This window comes from Acomys russatus, chromosome 26 (assembly GCF_903995435.1).
Source record: "Acomys russatus chromosome 26, mAcoRus1.1, whole genome shotgun sequence".
NCBI classification, from domain to species: Eukaryota; Metazoa; Chordata; class Mammalia; order Rodentia; family Muridae; genus Acomys; species Acomys russatus.
This window is the reverse complement of record NC_067162.1, coordinates 29,889,637-29,911,201: the sequence shown is the minus strand read 5'-3', so window position 1 is coordinate 29,911,201 and position 21,565 is coordinate 29,889,637. Positions and strand designations below refer to the sequence as shown.

Sequence of the window (21,565 nt, the reverse complement as noted above, 5' to 3'; positions counted from 1 at the left end):
CAGGATTCTCCAGATGCATCCAACTCCTGAGTGCTGGGATTACAGATGTGCAAAACCAAATGTGCTAGAAAACTGTTTATTTTTATTTATTTTTTTAATATTCGGGGACTTGAGCATGGTAGTCAAAGGCAAATGGGTCCCTGTGAGTTTGATTGAGGCCAGCCTGACCTAGAACAGGAGTTGCAGGTCAGCCCTGCTAGGGTCCTGGCCTTAGGCACTTTCATTTACTGGTACACACCTGGACACGTGCGTATACATAATTTAAACATCTTCAGGGGTTAGAGAGATGGCTTGGCATTTCTTCCCGATCAAGGTTTGAGTCTCAGATACCACATAGCAGTTCATAACCATCTAATTCCACTTCCAGGGGAGTCTAATGCCCTCTTCTGACACCAGGCACGTGCCTGGTGCACTGTGTACAAGCAAGCAAATCATCTACACATGCCCTTGCATGCCTATGTGTGCATGTGTGCACAGCTATCCTAAAGTTCCTCCTTTAGTAGCTGCTCAGAGACTCCAGGGTTTGGGTTTAGCTCCTGACTCTTGTTTGTGACAATGTCTCTCGCAGCACAGGTTGTCATCATATTCCCTAGGAAACCAAGAATGACCTTGAACTTCTGATCCTCCTGAGTGCTGGCATTACAGGCACTCACCACCATGCCATTTTAAAGATTTGTCAACTGAGCTACATCCCCAACCTCCCAGAGTTTGGATCTTATAACAAGGCAGTGAGAGACGCCTTTGAAGGCAACACACACACACACACACACACACAGAGTTTCTCTGTGTAGCCTTGGCTGTCCTGGACTTGCTTTGTAGTTCAGGCTGGCCTCGAACTCACCACCTGCCTCTGCCTCCCCAAGTGCTGGTGTAATATTACAGGTGTCCGCCCCACCTTGCCCAGCTCCTTCGAAGGGATTCTGGGAAGGAAGACTGGGAGACTGGAGAGAGATAGAGAGGCCAAGGCAGTGACAGGAGAGATAGAAAACAGGATGAATAAATACCAACAGCTGTTTGGGAGGTCGGGCATTAACAGGCCTGTAACCTTGGGTGAGGAACAGGTAGGTGAAAACCAGGTTTATTTGCCAGTGGGATGAGGCCTGGGGAAGGCTTTGATTGCTGTATCCGCAGAGGGAAAGACTACCCTGCAGGACCTTCTGCTGAGCTGGAGCTCAGTTGTGTCTGTAGTTTCAAATTCAGGAAAACAGTCAGAACCAAAGAGTCAAGGATGGAGCTGGGAATACTAGTGTGTGCCTGTAATCCCAACACCTTGGAGGTTGAGGGAGACAGGTTATCAGTTCAAGGTATGTGGGGGTGGGTGGGGTGGGTGCACAACATGGTCTGTCCTCAAAACACCAAACCAAAATAACAAATAAAAAACCAAAACAAACAACCTGTAAGACTGTCAGACAGAGCAGGGCAGGGGGTGGCGCACGCCTTTAATCCCAACACTCGGGGTGAGGGGGGGCAGAGGCAGGCAGATCGCTGTGAGTTTGAGGCCAGCCTGGTCTACAAAGTGAGTCCAGGACAGCCAAGGCTACACAAAGAAACCTTGTCTTGGGAAAAAAAAAAAAAAAGACTGTCAGACAGGTGAGAGTGGCTAGTGTGGCCTGAGCGACAAAGAGGTAGGAGAACAAGAGGACCTAGAAAACAGGGACAGCCTGCCATGGCTCAATGGCCACTTCTAGAGGTGCCTCTGCCATCCCCCCCTCCAAACAATACCAATCCCTGACAGCCCAATCTAGACTGCAGAGGCAACAGCATGGCAACTCTTCCATTAAGGATGCTATGTTGGGGAGCAGGAAACTCAACACTGGATCTGAGCATGGAGAGACAGGACTGAAGTGCTTCCCTGCGAAGTTAATGTAAGCAAAAGTGGTTCCATTTCCTTTATCCCTCTGGATGAGGAGAGCAAGGAAGCACTGGATTCCTGAATTTCCGGGGGCAATACTTTCTGCCTGCATCACCCTGGGAAGGTAACTCACTAAGCAGTGCTTTTTGGGTAAAGAGTTGTTGGCAAGCCTGCTGTCTTGCTTGTTGGGGTCTATGTGCTTGAGTTTACCGGTGGCAAGTATGGTAGAGCTAGGAGGAAGGAGGCAGTTCTATATCACGGGGGTGGGTGATGGGTGGTGTGTGTGTGTGGGGGGGGGCAGCCTATAGCTCCTGCTTGGTGGGCCAGGGCTGCTGAAGAGAAGTTTTCTGAAAGATGGCCCAGGATGGTGACCAGAAAGAGCTGAAAGTTAAGGCACTCGGGTCTAAGGATTTGAGAACCATCAGACAGAATGGGGCCTCTTATAGCCTTCGGCAGAAGTTGGGATGAGGGTATCTCAAGCCTCAAAAACATGGAATTCCGGCATCTGAGACAGCACAAAAAGACCAGGCTTTCCCAGTGAGATTTTCTCGAGATCAATCTGTACTCAAGAGATGGTGTTCCCTGCACTGGGGCGGAGCAGAGCTCCAGATGTCTTGGCGTACACAGCTGGAGGGTCACGTGACACGGCCCCAGCCCCCTTCCTGCCAACGCTGCATTTGGCTCAAGCCCGGGTCATGGCTGCCCTTGGGACCCTGAGCTGACAGTTGGAGGGCCCTGAATTTGGGAGCTGCGACCCCACCCCCCAGGTCAAGCGTGAGTGTTGGGGTCCTACGGGCCAAAGTCGGTGGCCGGGAGGTGGAAATGTAGAAGGGGCCTCGGAGCACCGGGTGAAGGGCGGTAGGGGCGAGGCCTGTGTTTCCCTGCCCAGTCTTGGGGACCTTTCTTGGTCTGGGGCTGGTGGCTGAACTTCTTGTCCCTTAGGCTGCTGCGGTGTGTCAGGGTCCCGGGCGGAGGCTGACAGAGTGGATGCAAGATAGAGGACCTCGGGAAGGGCGGGGCTGGACATGAGGAGGAGGCCGCGCCTTGGCCGGGACGCGTGGCTCACGCTGCTGCTGAGCGCCGCCCTCGGCCTCCTGCTTTACGCGCAGCGCGACGGGGCAGCCCCCACGACCAGAGCACCACCAGCGCGAGGACGACAGCCCCCACCTGGCCTCCGAACACCCCGAGGACGACAGCTCCCCATCACTGCCCGCGCGCCCCCGCCGGCCTACGAGGACGACACCCCGGCGCCGCCCACACCTACGGGCCCCTTTGATTTTGCCAGGTACCTGCGCGCCAAGGACCAACGGCGCTTCCCGCTGCTCATTAACCAGCCGCGCAAATGCCGCAGCGCCCCTGCACCTGGCGGCTCGCCCGACCTGCTCATTGCTGTCAAGTCTGTGGCTGCCGACTTCGAAAGGCGGGAAGCCGTACGCCAGACTTGGGGCGCCGAGGGTCGCGTGCAGGGGGCACTGGTGCGCCGAGTGTTCTTGCTGGGTGTGCCCAGGGGCGCTGGCTCCAGCGGGGCCGGCACGGGGACGCACTGGCGCGCCCTGCTGGAGGCTGAGAGCCGAGCTTACGCAGACATCCTGCTCTGGGCTTTCGAAGACACCTTTTTCAATCTAACGCTCAAGGAGATTCACTTTCTAGCCTGGGCCTCAGCATTCTGTCCAGACGTACGCTTCGTTTTTAAGGGCGATGCGGACGTGTTCGTGCACGTGAGGAACCTCCTGCAGTTCCTGGAGCCGCGGGATCCAGCGCGGGACCTTCTTGCGGGTGATGTGATTGTTCAGGCAAGGCCAATCCGGGCGAGAGCCAGCAAGTACTTCATCCCCGAAGCTGTGTATGGGCTGCCAGAGTACCCAGCCTACGCAGGAGGTGGTGGCTTTGTTCTTTCTGGAGCCACGCTCCGACGCCTAGCAGAGGCCTGCTCACAAGTTGAGCTCTTTCCCATAGACGACGTCTTTCTGGGCATGTGTTTGCAGCGCTTGAGGCTCACACCTGAGCCTCATCCAGCGTTTCGCACCTTTGGCATCTCCCAGCCTTCAGCTGCACCGCATCTTCGCACCTTCGACCCCTGTTTCTACCGAGAACTGGTGGTAGTGCATGGGCTGTCAGCTGCTGACATCTGGCTTATGTGGCGCCTGCTGCATGGGCCTCAGGATCCAGTCTGTGCACACCCACAGCCTGTAGCAACAGGTCCCTTCCAATGGAACTCTTAGCGATGTCTTGGTAGCAAGCCTTTCTCACCCAGCTACAGGACAGAACCCAAAGGGGTTTTCCCATGTGGATTAATGGAGCACAGGCTTTTCCTTAAATCCCTGACTCATTTGAGACAGCCTCGCTTTCCCTAAAGCTTAGGATAGAAACGCATGTTGATCTCTCCATGGTCAGGCCTCAGCCCTCAGGGACCTGGCAGGCACTTTCCTGTAAGCTACAGGCTTCCTTCCTTCTCCACATTGGACTCCCAGTGGCCATATCTTACCTGTCGCCTTTGAGGTCTGCTGTGTTGGAGCTAACGATCCCTTTAGGTCCAGGTTTGCCTGTGAGGGCTGGGGCCATGAGCCGTCATTGCCTTGCCCATTATGCACAGGCACACACCTATGCCAGTGCACTTCTGAGAGGTGCCCACCCCCTCCCAGGAGTCCTAAGATTCCCCCACTATAAAATATCCCATATTCTTCAACACACCTTCAAGGAAGCCAACACTTCACATCTTAGTACAAACAGCCCAGCAGCAGCACATGGCAAGCTGTCACTGAGGGCATAGGTGCTTTATTGGAAAGGGGAAGAGGAAGTTTCCTCTGTTCAAGAGGATAGGAACAGTCCTGGCTACCCTGACAGTGACATTTGCAGGGTCTCTGGCCAGACCAAGGTCCAAATGGGAAGACACCTGTCAATCAGCCATGGGAGTGCCACGCAGGCCTGGCTGTAGGCCAGGAGCCATACAGACAGCTGGGGCAGATCCCCTGCACATTCATCATGAGCTATACAAGATGAGGCTGTACATGAGTTAATTACAAAAGTCATTATTTACAAAAATCTGTACACACATTTGAAAAACTCACAAAATTGTCATCTATGTATCACAAGTTGCTAGACCAAAATATTAAAAATGGGATAAAATTATACATTTCTCTTCTCAATTCTTTTCAAAAGGATTACTATTTTAAAGCACATATATGCTACTCTCCATTAGCAAGACCCATGTAAGAAACCAAGCAGCCCAGTGTTCCTTGAGCCCCTAGGCCTTTAAGCTAAGTGGCCAAGCCAGGCCAGGCCAGTGCCCAGAACTCGGGCAGGGAGCTGGCCCACAGTGCATGACAGAATGCTGTGATGTAACAAAAGGAGGGAGGTGTCTTTGGCTAACACTTTGGCATTAAATAAAAGAGGCAAACAAGATGGAGACATGCAGCCCTGTCAGCCAGACTGGACCAAGAGACACAGGTGACCTTGAAGACTGGCTCCCAGATGAGCAGTGGGAACCAGGCCTGGGCAGATACCCGGTAGAAAACTACTTCACCACCTGGGTGTGCCGCCTGGGCATGGCAGGGAGCACTCACACAAGAAACACAAGGGCACGTGGGCCACATCAGCCACAGCCAGCTCATCCAGTAACTAAAGTGGATGTAGTGCAAATATTGCAACCAAGTACTATGGACATGCTTCTGCTCTGCCACATGGCAACGTCAGGCCAAAAGCAGGACCCTGTTCTCACCCTAGTTGCATTTCCTTAGCTAGAGAAAGAGCCCCATCTTCCCTGTGCGGGCAGGCAGAGGTTGACGTGTCCTTCGTTACATGTTAGTCGAGTATCAAGGCTCAACGTTTGTGCTTCTCTTTGCAGACGGTTCTCTGCTGGTGACAGCATATCTGGGTCCTCTGTCCCAAGGTGGAGGACTCAGGCCGAATCCTACTTCTGAATCCTTTGGAGTCCCAGAGCCCTTCAACACTGCCAAGGTGCCCAAGAAAACACACAGCGCGCCACAGAGACCCACTGAGCTGGATGTGATGCACAGTCCCATGGACGGGGGCGGGGATGGGTAGTGATGTCCTTAGGGCAGCTCTGCTGTTCTCAGGTGGGCACCAGGCCTAGGGGGGCCATACAGGGTCACTGAGGCAATATGGTTGTTCTGCATGACCTGGTGTGAGAAGAGGGAAGGACAGAGGCTGATGAGGTCCCCAGCATTGGGTGGGTGAGAGGGTGTGCCCATGGCAGCCTCCACACAGGCCTGGGTTCTGCCGTTCCTCACAGGATACATGCCTTTATAAACCCACTATAAAGGCCTGCTGAAGTATGGTGTCTAGATTGAAAATATGGGCTCCCCAGTCTTCTCTCAAACCAGTGGGGTCTCCATGGCCACTCATGCACATGGCACTCAAATTTGGCCATTCTTGCCTTTGAGGTTCCCCCTCAATGACAGGCTCATCCTGTTAGATGCAGAAGTCAGAACAACTTTCAAGACACGGCTCTCTCACTGTGTGGGTACCAGGGATTGAACTCATGTCCTCAGGCCTGGCAGTGATCGCCTTTACCTACTGAGCTACTTCACAGGCTCTCTTATCGTGTCTGAACATTCAGACAGCGGAGATGAGGAAGAGGCATCTCTCCAGCATGGCTGTTAACCCACCTACACTTTTCCTCAATCACTTGTTTGATCTTGCTACAACCACAAAGCCCTTAGCAGCTTATTTGGTCTCCAAGACTTACCTCAAAGATCATCCGCTGAAGACCAAAGCAGAACGTGGAGCCAAATGGGTTGGTGTTGTTTGGGGATGAGGACCTGAGGACAGAGAATCCAAAATTAGAGAAACAAGGGCCAAGCAGCAGAGGGTCCAGTCCCTTCTGGGGTGTGGTCTCTCATGACACTATGTCTCCAACACAGGCCCTCAAAGAAAGTTAATGTGCTGGCTGACTGGAGCCACTCGGGAAGAGGACACACTGGTTTAGGCATTGCCTCATCAGATGGGCATGAGGGCATGTCTGTGGGCATTCTTAATGACTGACGTGGACATAGCCCACTATGTGTGGTGCCTCCCCCAGGCAACGGGTGCTAAGCTGTATAAGAAAGCAAGCTATATGTGGAATGGTGGTGTAACCCTTTAATGCACCCAGGAGGCAGGAGCAGGTGGATGTCAGAGTTCAAGGCCAGCCAGGGTAGAGATCCTCTTTATCCAACCACTGCACCCACTCACTCCCCAAAACAGAGAACTGAATAAGCCAGAGAAAGCAAGCCCTAAGTGGTTTTCCTCCAAGGTTCCTGCCTCGACCACCCTCAATGATGGATTTTAATCAGATTGCAAGCCAAACAAACCCTTTTCTCTCCACAGCACCAGAGATCGTCCTAGGACAGTTACTACAGAACTGAATGGAATGGTGAAGTCAGGAAGTCCCCTTCAAATGAGAGGGCACCGCAGTTAGCACAGATTTGATGGGAAAGGAAAGCTGAAGACAGTGAGTCAAAACAACTGCAAGTTCTGAATACGGGGTCAGGGTACCCCGAGAGACAGGGCAGGGGAGATACACCTCGGCACCTTCTTAGTAAGCATGTTTAACCCTGACATGCAGGGTTAGCATGTACATGCTGGGCTAATACACCACTCTGACCTGCATCTCCAGTCCGGAAATGTATGCAATGTGTAGGATGGCCACTGCTAGGCTTTCCTGAGCAGATACAGCATCCGTATTTACCTGTGCAAGACAACAGGCTTCTCCACAGGATGGCCCAGAAGCTCCTGGATGCTGTCCCACTGCAGAAGGGATCGGGGAGATACACACCTGTGACTCATAGATTCCCCAGATGACATCTAGACCTATGTCTAGGCCCCAGACCTCATGCCCACCTCAATCTCAGACTCCTAGACAGCGAAGTAAGAGTTTACCTTGCTGTAGGTCGTGCACACTTCAGTCTGGCCACCTTCGTTTTCTGGAAAGAGAAGATGGTGCAGGCTGGGTGGGGCTGGCCTTGGTTATCTATAGGCAGAATCCAGACCTAGCCACACTTTGTGCTGTGCCTGGAGCCCGCAGGGAGCAAAGGCGGGTTGTTTGGAAGAATGTGGTGTAAGCTGCACTAGTCGGCCGTGAGCACAACGGATGTGTAAGGAGCACTGGGTGATAATCTGCAGAACAGGAAACTCCTCTGTCCACTAGCCGAGAGTCCCAGTCCCAAGAGAAGGCCTCATGGCCTTCAGAATAAAGGACCTTCCATCGAGTGCCTCTGGAATGGTCCTCTAAAAATACAGAAGAACACTCTTACTGCCCGGCCCTTGGGGTTCTCTCTTTTTGTGACTCCAGGAGCTGAGGCTCTGGGGAGAAGACAGTGAGTAGAGACTTTACTGGCCCAACCACTACTCTCTGCTGGCCTTGCCCCCTTAACACAGGAGTCACTGCACATTCCCCTTTAACCTGACAGCACTTCGCACTCACCTTTCTTTACGGCTAGTGGGATCTTGAACTCACAGCGGTGATAACTAGAAAGAAGACAGATAAAAGTAAAAGCTGTTTCTTGGGAGGCTGAGTGGCTCTAACATCTCTATTCCACATCCCAGAAAAGTCAGAACCCTACGTACCTGCCCAAAGCCCTGGTTTGGGGTCTTGGACAACATTCACTGGGGGAGGCCCAACTCAGGCACTGAAGCCAAACAGAAAAGAACATGGCTCTCAGGTCTAAAATGACTACTAACTAAGTAAGCTGTAAAGGTTTGTAGTTGGGCATGGTGGCTCATCCTTGTAATCTCAGCACCGGGAAGCAGAGCCATGAGGACTGCTTTGAGCCTGAGGTCAGCCTGCACTGCAGAGTGGGCACCAGGCCAGCTAGAGTTATGAAGACCCTGCCTCAAAAAGAAGAGTTTCCGGCTGCATCTCCCTATTTGTAAACTGAGTACACATAAACATAAAGCACTGAATACTGACTGGGGCAGGAACATGGTAGGCACTTAGCATGTATTTATTTCCCACAAAACACAAGGGTCAGGTAGAGGTGACGAACTTACATGGCCCACTCAAGGCCCTGGGTTGAAGCGCCAGCACACCGGAGGGGAAGAAATCCGGTAGAGGTACATTTAACACCCAGCCCCAAGTTCAGCTCCTCTTGCACACCTATGGCGTACTCACATATTAAAGTTGTAGTGCCCAGGGTAGTTGGTGTGCAGGACAAACTTCTTCACTTTGTGTGTATTTGCATCAAAGAGGATGTCCTGACCGGAGAGAAGAAAACCAAGATGTTATGGTTCCAAGGCAGGTCAGGGGCCTTTCCAAGAGAATTCCAACTTGGAGTCTTCAATCATGAACACTAGCAACTACCTGCCATATATTCACAGCAGACTTAACTAGGCATCTTTGGGGAGGGGGCCTGGCAGGCACAGGCACTACAGTTCCTCTGCTAGGCAACATAAACAGCCAACGGAAATCTTTTTCCCCACTGGCTCCTAGAATTTTTATTAAATGCAGATTTCAGTTCAAAAGAAGATTTAGGATGCTTCACTCTGGAAAGGCTCCGACACCTGGCTATGTAGACACTATAACCAAGGAGACCTCCAGCTTCTATAGAAACTGACAACTAACGGAACTGCTATTCAACCTAACCTCTTAACAGGACTCAGCCTGAATTTGATGCCACCCATTGAGCACTTACGCCTGTAAATACCAACTTTCCCAGCTCTTGGTAGGTGTTTGGGTCAGGACCTCAGGGTTATTTCTTACTCTACTCCCTTACCAACAGCCAACAAAATCCACCCAAAGCTATCTGCTCTGGCCATCTTCCTCACTATCATCATTGGTCCTTGAACTCAGAGGTCCAACCACAACAGCCCTGCTCCCTGCTGCTACTACCCTCCCCTCAGAAGTCTGTCCCCAAAACTCCCCAGGGTTTCCTGACTCATGTACGGCCTTTTCCATGTAGGTGTCCCCAGCCTCTTTTTCTCCCGCTTTTCTGCCTTTGTAGTTCAGACCATGGAAAGCTCAAAGCTAATTTTGAAGACTCAGGGTCCAATTTGGCACAGTAACACATGCCTGTAACTGCAGATAGATGACTGTGAGTCTGAGGCCAGCCTTGGCTACATAGTAAGACCCTGTTTCAAACAAAAGTTAGAAACAAAACAATGATGACCCACAGCACAGGTCAACTTTGCCCTGAAATGGTTCCTTCTGGCACATTAAAAAAAAAAAAAAAGATGTATTTATTTATTTATTATGTATACAGTGTTCTGCTGGCATGCCAGAAGAGGGCACCAGATCTCATTGCAGATGGTTGTGAGCCACCATGAGGTTTCTAGGAATTGAACTTAGGACCCCTGGAAGAGCAGCCTCTGAGCCATCTTTCCTGGCCACTTCAGGCACATTTATGTATTACAGGATAATTCCCCAAACAGTAATGCGTGATCTCCACAGTTCCCACATGTGAAACATGCTGTCCCCAGAAAAGAAGGCACAGTGAACCAGGAAGTGCACCCACCCCAATGTTCCTCAGTGTTCTTGGTCACAAGAATATCCACATTGTGATACCAGAACCTGGCACGAGCACAAGGAGCCGAAGTTCCTCAGAAGGTCATGGCTGCATGTGTCACACATGCATCCAAGGGTGCTCTGCCTGTGCCAATAGAAGTGAAGCCCTTAAGTCATAATACTTACCACTCCAAGAGTGAAATAGTTAAAAAAGTAGTCGTTGCACTTGGATGGAACTTGTTTATGAGGGGAAGGGGAGTGGATTTTCATCTGTAGGGGGAAAGAACAACACATCAAAATCCCTTTGAGACAGTTTCTAGCTAAAGTATGTGTGCACAGCACGCTCCATATGTAACGTTAAGCTGATGATGAGTAGGGAAGCAGATCTGTTGATATGGACAGATCTCCAAGAGGGCAGAGTAGATAGACAAGAGACAGAGCCATAGAACAGATTCTATGGGGAAACAGATTTATGCACATTAAAAGCACTGGTGAATAAAGAGAGAGACTGCCTAGTCACATGTAGACATCTTTCCCCTACCTTGTCTTCAGATTTATAGAAGACCTTGTGTGGAGAGCCAAGCATGCTAAGAACATCTTGGCAAGAATCACCAAAATACACTGCGCGCTCAAAGACTCGCATTTTGGCATCTGCTAATACTCCGGGTCCACAACCTACAGACAAGGGGAAGATGGTTCTGGTCAGGACTAGAGACACTGTAACTCAAAGTCACGGGGGCTCCGAAGAAGCCAACAGCTACCTCCTCCTGACTAATCAGGTCTAGCCAAAGGGCAAGACTGCATTCAACTATAAATATCAATAGGGCTTAATTAAAAGCGGCTTTTAATCACTATCTACTTGAAAACAGTGCCAGGGATCCTGGAGAACTAATGTATTCACCAAATCCTTAAGTACTTACTTTCTTCTTTATCTTTAACATATATTTCTTGCAGGATGTGGTGGTGCACGCCTTTAATCCCAGCACTAATGAGAGTTTCTCTGTGTAGCCCTGGCTGTCCCAGAACTTACTCTGTAAACCAGGCTGGCCTTGAATTCAAGGATCCACCCATCTATCCCAAGTGTTGAAATTAAAGGCAGGGGTCACATGGGCCAGCATTCTTTTTTTTTCCCCCTCTATTTGAGACAAGATCTCACATAACCCAAAACAACCTCAAACTTGGAAGGATAACCTTAAAATTCTGATCGTCCTGCCTTATCACAGTGGAGATTATACAGGCAGTGTGATAACACGCTCAAGTTACCCAAGCATTTCTTTATTACCTACCACGTGCTGAAACTCTCTCCCAGAAAGGTCTAATGTTAGAGTTCATAAGCTTTAGTAAAATGAGCCTCACACTTGTGATCCTTCTATCGCCTGAGTGCCGGGATTCGGTGTGCACTACCACGCACGGCAGGAGGTACTTTTTAATAGCACCACCCCGAGACTGTACCTACAAGAGCACTGCATCAGAGAAGCCACAATGACACACACACAGTTCATTCCCTAACCCTACAGAACGTCCAGCGGTGCCTTCCAACCTAGGGGTGAATACAGTCACTTCAAGCCGCAGATCAGGAAGATAAATAAAACAACGACAAGCGCCTTCAGATGTGACGAGAGTTTATATTTTAATGACACACCCACACAAATGGAGACACGCTTGTAGTATCAGTGGCGGGCAGTAAAAATCCCCTACATCCCGTGGGTGGTCGGGGCACAGATGATTAATGTGTCTTACCAAAATTTTAAAAGTAGCAAAAAGTCAGAGGAAGGCCTCAATTTCTGGTGTCATGTGAACAAGAAATTACTTTACATAGGGCGTTACATCTGTCTAAGCCTTTTCACGTATAAACAAGACATCCCTTTACTCTCCATAGGGCGTTACATCTGTCTAAGCCTTTTCACGCATAACAGCCAACTTGCTTTCTTTGAACAACTTCAGAGAACCCAGTCTGAAATAACTAGGCACTGAATTCTCCAACTAACTCAATTCTATTCTCAGTATATATCTATTCTTTTTCAGATAGGGCCTCACAATGCAGGACAGGTTGCCCTCAAAACTCATGATTCCCTTGCCCAAGCCTCCCAAGTGCAGCACACATACTCTGAATGGCAAACAATGGATGTTCAAATTAACCAGGTCCTAGGAATGCATAATTTGTCCATAAATACTGCAGTTTAGGCAAGCCTAGGGGGGTGACCTACAGAACACACCCAGAGTCTCCAATTATCTTACATATTTATTTCTATGACAGGCTTTCTCTGGGTAGCCCTGGGTGTCCTGGAACTCACTCTGTAAACCAGACTGGCCTTTAAGTCACAGAGATCAGCTTGCCTCTGCCTCTGGAGTGCTGGGATTAAAGTGCCACCACTGCCCAGATATGAAAATATCTCTTGACCCTCAAATGACTCAATTTTTTCCAGACCTCACAGCAAAGTTAATAATACCCCTTGAGATCACTTAAGACTATGTACTCAATCCTACTATGCTCTCAGTCTGTTTAATTTAACTGGTCTTTAAGAAAAAAAAAATGTGTCAACCTTACCATGCCTTGGATTTCCCATGCAATCAGCCTTTACATCCTAGCTAATGCATAGCTTTCATCTTAAATTACATATTCTTCCATGCCCCTGATACCTAGTAGTATATGTGTGTTTGTGGCTGTTGTAGTGATCACTTGTTGAAAGCAGCCTAACCCTGGCTAGAAACAACCTTATAAAAAACAAGCATCTGGCCAGGTGGAGGTGGCGCATGCCTTTTAATCCCAGCACTCAGGAGGCAGAGAGAAGCTGGTGGGTTGCTGTGAGTTCAAGGACAGTTTGGTTTACAAAGCAAGTCCAGGACAGCCAAGGATAAACAGGGAAACCTTGTCTTCAAAAACCAAAAACCAAAACCAAAAAAACCAACCCCCCCCCAAAAAAAAACAAAAACAACAACAACAACAACAAAACCACAACAAACCAAACCAAACAAACAAAAAAAAAACCCAAAACATTTATTTGCAGTTATGTTTGCTATTCTAAGTCATGTTGGGTCAGAGTTATCTCACCCCTAAAGAACTCTGCTAAAATATCCCTCATCCCTATCCCATTTGATGCTTTTAGTACTGGTCAATGCAGAGTGGGGCTGGAGAGATGGCCCAGAGGTTAAGAGCACTGTCTGCTCTTCCAGAGGTTCTGAGTTCAATTCCTAACAACCACATGATGGCTTACAACCATCTGTAATGAGATCTGGTGCCCTCTTCTGGCCTGCAGGTGTACATGCAGATAGGGCACTCATATACTATATAAATAAATTCTCATAAACAGAACAAAGCCTTTTGGGAGGGACAGACAGATATAGGAAGAGGCACAAATTCAGAGACATATGATCGACAAGCTAGAGACTGGCTGGTAACTACAAAATATACAGCACAACACACAAGGAGAGAAGTGGAGAATTCAAATCTGGGCTCATTTTTGGTCAAATTAATCAAGAGAAGTCTGTGTTTTCATTTCCTAATTTGACATGGACACATTTTGTATTTCGAGGTTATCTTTAATGAGCTAACAGGCCACAGAAGACCATCTGGGTAAATCAGCTTAGATTGTGATTTCCATAACTATCTTTTTTTTTAAACCTCTGTGTAGCCTTGGCTGTGCTGAACTCGCTTTAGACCACACTGGCCTCAAACTCAGAGATCCGCCTGCCTCTGTTGAGTGCTGAGATACAGGTGCACACTGCCATGCCTGGCTCTTAAGTAACTTTTTATAAATTACTGTGGTGCTCACAATTGAACTGACTTCTTGTTTAACATATCACCAGAGCCACACTACCTAAGAAACAGATGTGCAGGATGGGTTGGAGAAAACCCTTGTGTTTGCCAACGGAAACTGGATTGGACACTTCTCTAGAGAGGAACAGAAAGTGTTTTCCCCCCACTAGCAGTTTAAGCAGTGAGAAGTCTTGGGAGACAGGCAGCCAGTACTGGCTGAAATCTTCACACTCGGTGGGTGTTTCTCTTGTCACTACAATCACCACTGTTCTAGATTGAGACTCTGTTGTTTCAGGGGTGACCCTCCTGAGAAGAGAGACAGCCCTTCTCTCTCTTGTCTATTCTATGTCAATTTTCTCAAATGACGGCTCAAGTGCAATATTTCTTTAAGAAGCTGTTCTGATGTAATTATATTAAAACACATTTTAGAGCCAGCACTCTACAAATCTGACAAACTCACATAAAAATGAAAGGAGACAATCAACTCCAAATAGCTGCTTTTGTAAGCAGGATAGTGATGGTGCACACCTTTAATCCCAGCACTTGGAAGGCAGAGGCAGGCAGATTGATCGCTGTGAGTTTGAGGCCAGTCTGGTCTACAAAGTGAGTCCAGGACAGCCAAGGCTACACAGAGAAAAAAAAAAAAAAAATTGAAAAGTTGCCCTTCTAAGTTGTGGACATATGTCCTCCACCCCTACCCCTGTAGGGATAATCTTTTTGTGTGCTGTGTGAAGATTATCTTCAAAGGCTGATTTCAGTTCAGGCAGAGATCTGGTTACAGGGTACAACTTTGGTACTGTCATTATTATGAAGCATCTTCTGTCTTAGTGTTTTGTAAACATTGTTCCTATCACTTTCGGATTGGTTAAATAAAGAGCTGAATGGCCAACAGCTGGGTTGGAGAGTTAAGGTGGGACTTCTGATCCCGGAGAGGGTTTCTCGGCGGGGAGAGAGGGGACCAGAGAAAGGAGGCATCCCCATCTGAACACATAGATTGGATAAAGAAGGAGGTGCCAGACTAAGATGGCATGTAATAGGCCACATGGCTGGAAGTAGGCCAGGCCAGCACTATCAGGTTGGAATAGCTGAGTACTTACCCAGCTAAAGGGCCTGAAGCCTTTAATAAATGTAACAGGTCTCCACATCACTATTCAGATCAAGGAGGGCACAGAAAAAACATGCTGTTACCTGCACCCACACCATTCATCATCAACAACACAAGACTAACTGCTAATGGTTCAGAGTTAACTCAGTAAGTACTAAAATTATTCTTTCCTCCTCTTCCTTTTTGAAAGGGAGGGGCTTAAAGTGTAGCCCCAGGTTAGATCCTTTTGCCCCAATCTTTTAAGTGCTGGAATTACACACTTGAGCCACCACACCCAGGGACTGATACAAGATCCTAGTGGGTTAGGATATATGCAGGTTGGACTATGAACTCCAAGAAGGCATGGTCTCTATCCAGGAACACTCTGGAAATCACCACAAAGGTCATGTCTTTGTAGTGGACTTATGTGCAAGCCTGGTAGTGCTACTGTTAAGACAGACAAGTGGTGGCATTCGTCCCTAATCCAAATTACTCAGGAGGCTGAAACAGAAGGATGGCTTCAAGTTCCTGGCCAGTCTGGACTACATTATGAGACCCTGTCTCTGAAAGCAAAACAATACTCCCAGAACATACTTACTGAAGACAAAGTTGTGAGGCTAGAGAGACTCCTAGTTAAATCTGAACTCCCAGCACCTATTTTAAAATAAGGCCACCAGGTAGTGGTGGTGGCCTTTTATCCCAGCACTCCGGAGGCAGAAGCAGGTAGACCTCTGAGTTCAAGGCCAGCTTGTTCTGCAGAGCGAGTTCTTTCAAGGACAACCAGGGCTACACAGAGAATCCCTGTCTTGAATTGCCATCGGCTTCTGGTTCAGCCAGAGATTCTGCCTTGAAGCAATAAGGTGGAGAGAAGATATGCCATGTTCTGTTCTAGCCTCTGCAGGCACACCTTTGGGTGCACACATCAGCAGTCAAATGTTTGCATCACACACAAAAGTAAAACTATGTTTTGTCCCCTGATTAAATTAAAGCTGCACTAGATTGTTATCTAATGAAATAATTAACCACATCCCTATTGTTCTCTATTAACTATCTAGTAATGGATTAACTGTTTATATCATCCTAAAACTTGTATGTTGAATCTGAAATTCTTTTTTTTTTTCCTTCCCCCACCCCCACAGGGTTACTCTGTGTAACAGCCCTGGCTGTCCTGGACTTGCTTTGTAGACCAGGCTGGCCTCGAACTCATGGAGATCAGCCTGCCTCTGCTTCCCCGAGTGCTAGGATTACAGGTGTGCACCACTGCTTCCAGCTTTGTTCCTGATTGTAGATGTGTTTATTGTTATATTCCTGTGTTAGAAAGGTTCGCTAGCTCTCAGGGGTTTCCTTGTATGGACACTAATCCCAACTGTGAGATCTCTACCTCCCCAAAGCAGAGCTTCCTAAAACCATCACCATAACAGGTTCAGATGTGGCTGGGAAGTGGTGATGCATCCTTTAATCCCAGTAGAGGCCAGCATGGTCTACATAGCAAATTCTAGGGCAGCCAGGGCTACACAGAGAAACCCTGTCTCAAAAAATCAAAATTGGAAAACAAGTTAAAAAAAAAAAAAAAGCCCCCAAAAGCCCAGGCTACACAGAGAAACTGTCCCAAAAAGCCAAAACCAAAACCAACTAAACAACAGCAACAAAAAACAAATCAGAAAAGCCGTCACCCGACACTTCGGAGGTGGATGGGGACACATGAGGATGACAAACAGGGAGCCTACAGCAAGCTCACAGACAGGGACTTACCTGCAGCGAGCAAGCGAAGTCGCAATCCTGAGGGTCCAGTTCCATCTCGAAGAACATCTATACTTTCAGCATATACATTCCCCAGGAAACAGCTTAGGGGCATCACAGGAGCCCTGGAGGAGGCGCAGAATAAACAAGGCATGGATCTCCCTCTGTGCCAGAGGCCGTGGGCCTAGCAGGAAGCTCGTGCTCCTCCTCACACTCACTTGGTATCCTGAAGGCTGTTCCCGCTGTAGATGTACATTCGCTTTACAGTTGCTCCATGGGGAATCTGAAGAGAAGCTAGACCATGGGCAAAATTGGGCTGCGAACAAGACAGAAAGTATACTAAGAACATTATGTAGACCACATGATTAAGGGTCTAGTGCTCCCTGGCACTCATGATCTGTAAGAACTGGTCTGGTCAAAGCACACAAACTTGATGGAGTCAGCTAACCTACTTTAGATAAGCAAACGCACCTTTCATCTTTGAGTTTTATTGCCTTTTCCCTCCCTTTAAGACAGATTTTACTAATCCAAGCTGGTCTTGAACCGAAGACCCTTCTGCCTCAGCCTCCTAAATACTGGGATTACCCAAGTGTGCGCCATCACTTCTGCCTTGTTCCTCTTTGAAGCAACAAATAACTGATGATCCAGAGAACGAACTCTTCGGCAGTGCAAAATACCCTCTTCTAGGAATGCCCGGCCCCAGGCTTGTTCTTCATGTCAATTCTACCCATTCTATCTCTCCTGGTCCTTAAAGAACTCAAAGACAAGGTAACTAAAGACAGGTGTTCTGCTCAGTTCCTTATCCACCATAAACACTGGACAAAATAAAATAAAACACAGGAAGTGCCGACCTCATACTTGGGAGCCTCGGTCCATGAGTCTAACTGAAAAGAGAAAGACAATCCTCTGAAGTTGAGGTGGAAGAGCTGCTCGGCAGAGTTGTACACTGTGGAGGAGGAAGAAACAACAACACAGTTGATTGGTATCTGCTTTCCGATGTAAACCAGCTTGGCAGGAAGCAATGACTCCAGCTGGGGAATTCCTTATGTCTAGTGTCAGAGCTGACCCACTAGGAAGAAAACAAGGCTATGGGGTCCTGCACACCCACCCAAGCACCCAAGAGGTGGAGAGATGGCACCACCCACAAGCTTATTGCTATGGGCTACCTCTACTGACCAGAGGAATCAGGTGAGCTTGGCTTACCTCCAGGATGGGTTGCGCCAAAAGACTGGTCAATTTGCTCAATGGTAGGAGCGATGGCCTGAGAGTTAAAATGCACTCCACTGAAAAATACAAGTATGTTTTAAATACCAAGTTTAACAAGATGGGCTTAGATCATGAGAAATGGTGGCTGGGATGAGAGAATCTTGCTAAACACCTTGGCTGGCCTTAAAAACACTCCTGTCTTGGCCTTCTCAGGAATCACCAGTATGTGCCACTGTATTCAGCGTAAGAGCTATTCTTAAAACACGTTATATAAAAATAAAATGGCTAGGCACTGTGGTCTACACCTTTAATTAGCACTTGGGAGGCAGAACTCAGTGAGTTCAAGGCCAGCCTGGTCTACACACAGAGTTCCAGGCTAGCAAAGTCACATAGTAAGACCTTGTCTCAAAGTGAGTAAACAAACAAATAATAAATTTGTTTTTGTTTTTGTTTGGTTTTTCAAGACAGGGTTTCTCTGTGTTAGCCTTAGCTGTCCTAGACTCACACTGTAGACCAGGCTGGCCTCGAACTCACAGCGATCCGCCTGCCTCTGCCTCCTGACTGCTGGGATTAAAGATGTGCACCACCATGCCCGGACAAACAAATAATTTTAAAATTAAATAGGAGGAATTAATTAGGCACAAAATAGGTCAATTCTTGGAAGCCCATATATAGAGTTGGCTCTCTGGGGCCTCCCAATATATTACTGGCTCTAAATAAAAAGGACAGAGAAGATAAACAAATCAGACCTTAACCCAAGAATGTTCTAGCAAATAACACTAAAAGGACAAATGGATCTAGTGTCACTAAATATTTGTTTTCCATTCCTGTACCAGCAAATGCTGACAGAACTGCCCCAGGAACTGGTCCTAAAGGGCTTGCTAGAAGGCAGTCTTTTTTGTTGTTGCAGTCCTGGGGAAGGAACTCAAGGCCCCATGTATGCTGGGCAAGTTCATCGCCACTGGGCTGAATGTATTCCTAGCCCCTGGACGTTTGTTCTAAATGTGAGCATAGCACTCTGCCAACTGGCTCAAGTATCTAAGGCTTGTACAGGCCATGTTGTTCTTGTCTGAAATGCACCTTCTGCTCTCAGTGATGGTCTCTTTAGCTTTGGTTTTGAGTCAGAACTACCTAGCTTGTTCCATTTCTGTTATTCAGAAAAACCTGAAAGAGGTTTCAAAGGGCTATGCGGGAAAGGGTCATTATGACTCAGGAGACTGTCATAGCATTCCTAAGCCGAAGTTGTACTTTATTGGGAGAGCTGAGTTAGATTTTATATGTGCATCCAATGTGTTAAGCACCCAGTATTTTCTTAACGAGGCTTACTTCTTCATGAATCTGAGTAGACTGGGAGGCTGCCTCAGGGCACTATGATGCCAGGCTGTAGTTCCTGGACTGCTGGAAATGAAATCCTTCAATACTTTATGAAGACAGTAGGTGAGCTGGTCTGTACCAAACAGCACACATACCAGGAAGGGAGAAAACTTACCAATATTTTAACTTTACTTTTGTCAAGTCATAAACTTCAATCACCTGAAAAAAAAAAAAAACATTGTTTAGGTGTTCTAAATGTTTAAGTTGTTACAAAGACAGGTAAGCGGCTGTGCCAGGATTGAGTTCAGGCTCAGCTTGAAACCCTGTCTCTGAACATATTCCCAAAAGCAATATCGGGGACACAGCTTAGCAATAACATGTTTAATATGATCTGAGCTTCACCATCTGTGCCCCACACAGCAAAAGTCTCTCCTGAAGAAGTGCATGTTATCTTCTGTGCTCATTTTACATTTAGGGAAGACAAAAGCCTCATGTGGTGTTGCACACCTATGGTCTCATCTCCTTAGGAGGCTGAGGATGGAGCTATGTGTCTGGCACTAGCTTGAGCAAACAGTAAGATTCCATCTCCAAATAAGACAAAGAACAAAACTGGGAAGAAAATGCACACCATAACCTTCCTCCTTAACTTTCTTTTGGGGACAGGGTCTCACTACATAGTGCTGGCTATCCTACAGCTTGCCTCTTGCCTCTGCCTCCCAAGTGCTGGGATTACAAGGATAGTACACTCAGCCATAGCTTCTGGTCTTCCAATAGAGTGCTCAAGTGCTGACTGCAGATGCTTTGGATCAAGGTCCTTACATCTTGAGCCACACTGAACACATATGGTTCTACAAGACAATGCCACATTCCAGGAAACATATCCACTCAGCTTGCTGATGCTATGTGTTCAATACTGAGCCCTTTCCCCCTTCCACACCATACTTTTTTCCCCCTCTCTGACAGGATCTCACTATGTAGCTCTGGATGGCATGAGACTCACAATATAGACCAGGCTGACTTTGAACTCAGAGATCTTCCTGCCTCTCAAGTGGTGGAATTAAAGGCATGCACCAGGTCCCATTCCATATTTGATACATTATAAAAACAACAACAACAATGACAATAACAAAACAACTCTCTAATAAAATTAGCTTATTTTATTTACAGTACAAAATGATGAAGGAAGAGGTCCATCTTGCTTGGAAATAGGCACTACATTAGTATAGAACCAGTGTGAGAGTATTAGATTATGTCCCTAATAAAGGGATCTGGTTGAACCTGAAGATCCTGAGGGCCCTTGTGAAACTGTCCCTTTAATAGGGTCAGCCTTAGATGAAATGCCAGGAGTCAGGGTAGAGACAAATGAAAAGGCACTGAACACTTAGGCATCTCTGGTACCAAGTAATAAGTGCTACAAAGTCCTTGATACTGTGATGTCATGGCTTGGCAGCCAACAGCATGGGTCGGCTGGGGGCTGGGGAAGCATTTATTATCCTTCAGTGGGGATGGCACAAGCAGAGCTGGCCCAGTGCCTGTTTGTCATGCTACTCTGAGCTCAGATGTGGAAGAAACTGGGACATACACTCAAAAGTATCTAGCTTCTGACAGGAGAACTATGCCTAACTTCGCTTTCTTCTTCTTTTGTTTTTTGCTTTTTCAAGACAGGGTTTCTCTGTGCTGTCTTGGATTCGCTTTGCAGACCAGGCTGGCCTTGAGCTCACTGAGATCCACCTGCCTCTGCCTCCCTGAGTGCTGGGATTAAAGGCATGTGCCACCAAACTTGGCTCTTTTTCTTTCTTTTCCTTTTAAAAAAGATTTATTTATTTATTATATATAGGATTTTGCCTGTATGTACACCTGCACACCAGAAGAGGGCATCAGATTTCACTATAGATAATTGTGAGCCACCATGTGGTTGCTGGAAATTGAACTCAGGCCTTTTGGAAGAACAGACAGTGCTCTCAACTAAACTCTGGGCCATCTCTCCAGCCCCTCTTTCTTTTCTCCTTTTTTTTTTTGAGACAGGCCTTTATGTAGTCCAGGCTGGCTGTCAAGTCCCTAGGTAGTCAAGGATGATTCTTAATTCTTGATCCTCTGGCCTTTTTTTGCCCCCCTCCAGAGAACATTAACACTGGGACTTGTGAGATAGCTCAGAGGGTAAAGCCACTAAAC

General features: G+C 47.8%; 2 protein-coding genes across 3 annotated transcripts in view; one reads left to right on the top strand and one right to left on the bottom strand.

Annotated features, from left to right (window-relative positions):
- The first annotated feature begins 2,696 nt into the window (after positions 1-2,696).
- B3gnt9 (UDP-GlcNAc:betaGal beta-1,3-N-acetylglucosaminyltransferase 9) lies at positions 2,697-4,154 on the top strand. The gene has a single exon (XM_051169095.1). The coding sequence runs from the start codon at positions 2,878-2,880 to the stop codon at positions 4,072-4,074; it is 1,197 nt and encodes a 398-aa protein (XP_051025052.1). The 5' UTR covers positions 2,697-2,877; the 3' UTR covers positions 4,075-4,154.
- A 1,567-nt stretch (positions 4,155-5,721) lies between these two features.
- Positions 5,722-21,565, bottom strand: part of Phaf1 (phagosome assembly factor 1) — a 28,933-nt gene continuing 13,089 nt past the window's right edge. For both annotated transcript variants that reach the window (XM_051168621.1, XM_051168620.1), the window contains exons 4-16: positions 19,569-19,612; positions 18,077-18,156; positions 17,725-17,819; positions 17,092-17,189; positions 16,886-16,998; positions 10,834-10,967; positions 10,479-10,562; positions 8,964-9,046; positions 8,277-8,320; positions 7,733-7,776; positions 7,542-7,600; positions 6,561-6,633; positions 5,722-5,991 (exon numbers count right to left, since the gene is read on the bottom strand). In XM_051168621.1, the coding sequence (XP_051024578.1) occupies positions 5,905-5,991; positions 6,561-6,633; positions 7,542-7,600; positions 7,733-7,776; positions 8,277-8,320; positions 8,964-9,046; positions 10,479-10,562; positions 10,834-10,967; positions 16,886-16,998; positions 17,092-17,189; positions 17,725-17,819; positions 18,077-18,156; positions 19,569-19,612 (1,038 nt within the window). In that variant the 3' untranslated portion in view covers positions 5,722-5,904. The remainder of the gene's footprint in view (positions 5,992-6,560; positions 6,634-7,541; positions 7,601-7,732; positions 7,777-8,276; positions 8,321-8,963; positions 9,047-10,478; positions 10,563-10,833; positions 10,968-16,885; positions 16,999-17,091; positions 17,190-17,724; positions 17,820-18,076; positions 18,157-19,568; positions 19,613-21,565) is intronic.

Coding starts and splice junctions, on each gene's coding strand:
- B3gnt9 (XM_051169095.1), top strand. CDS start 2,878: ATGAGGAGGAGGCCGCGCCTTGGCCGGGACGCGTGGCTCACGCTGCTG.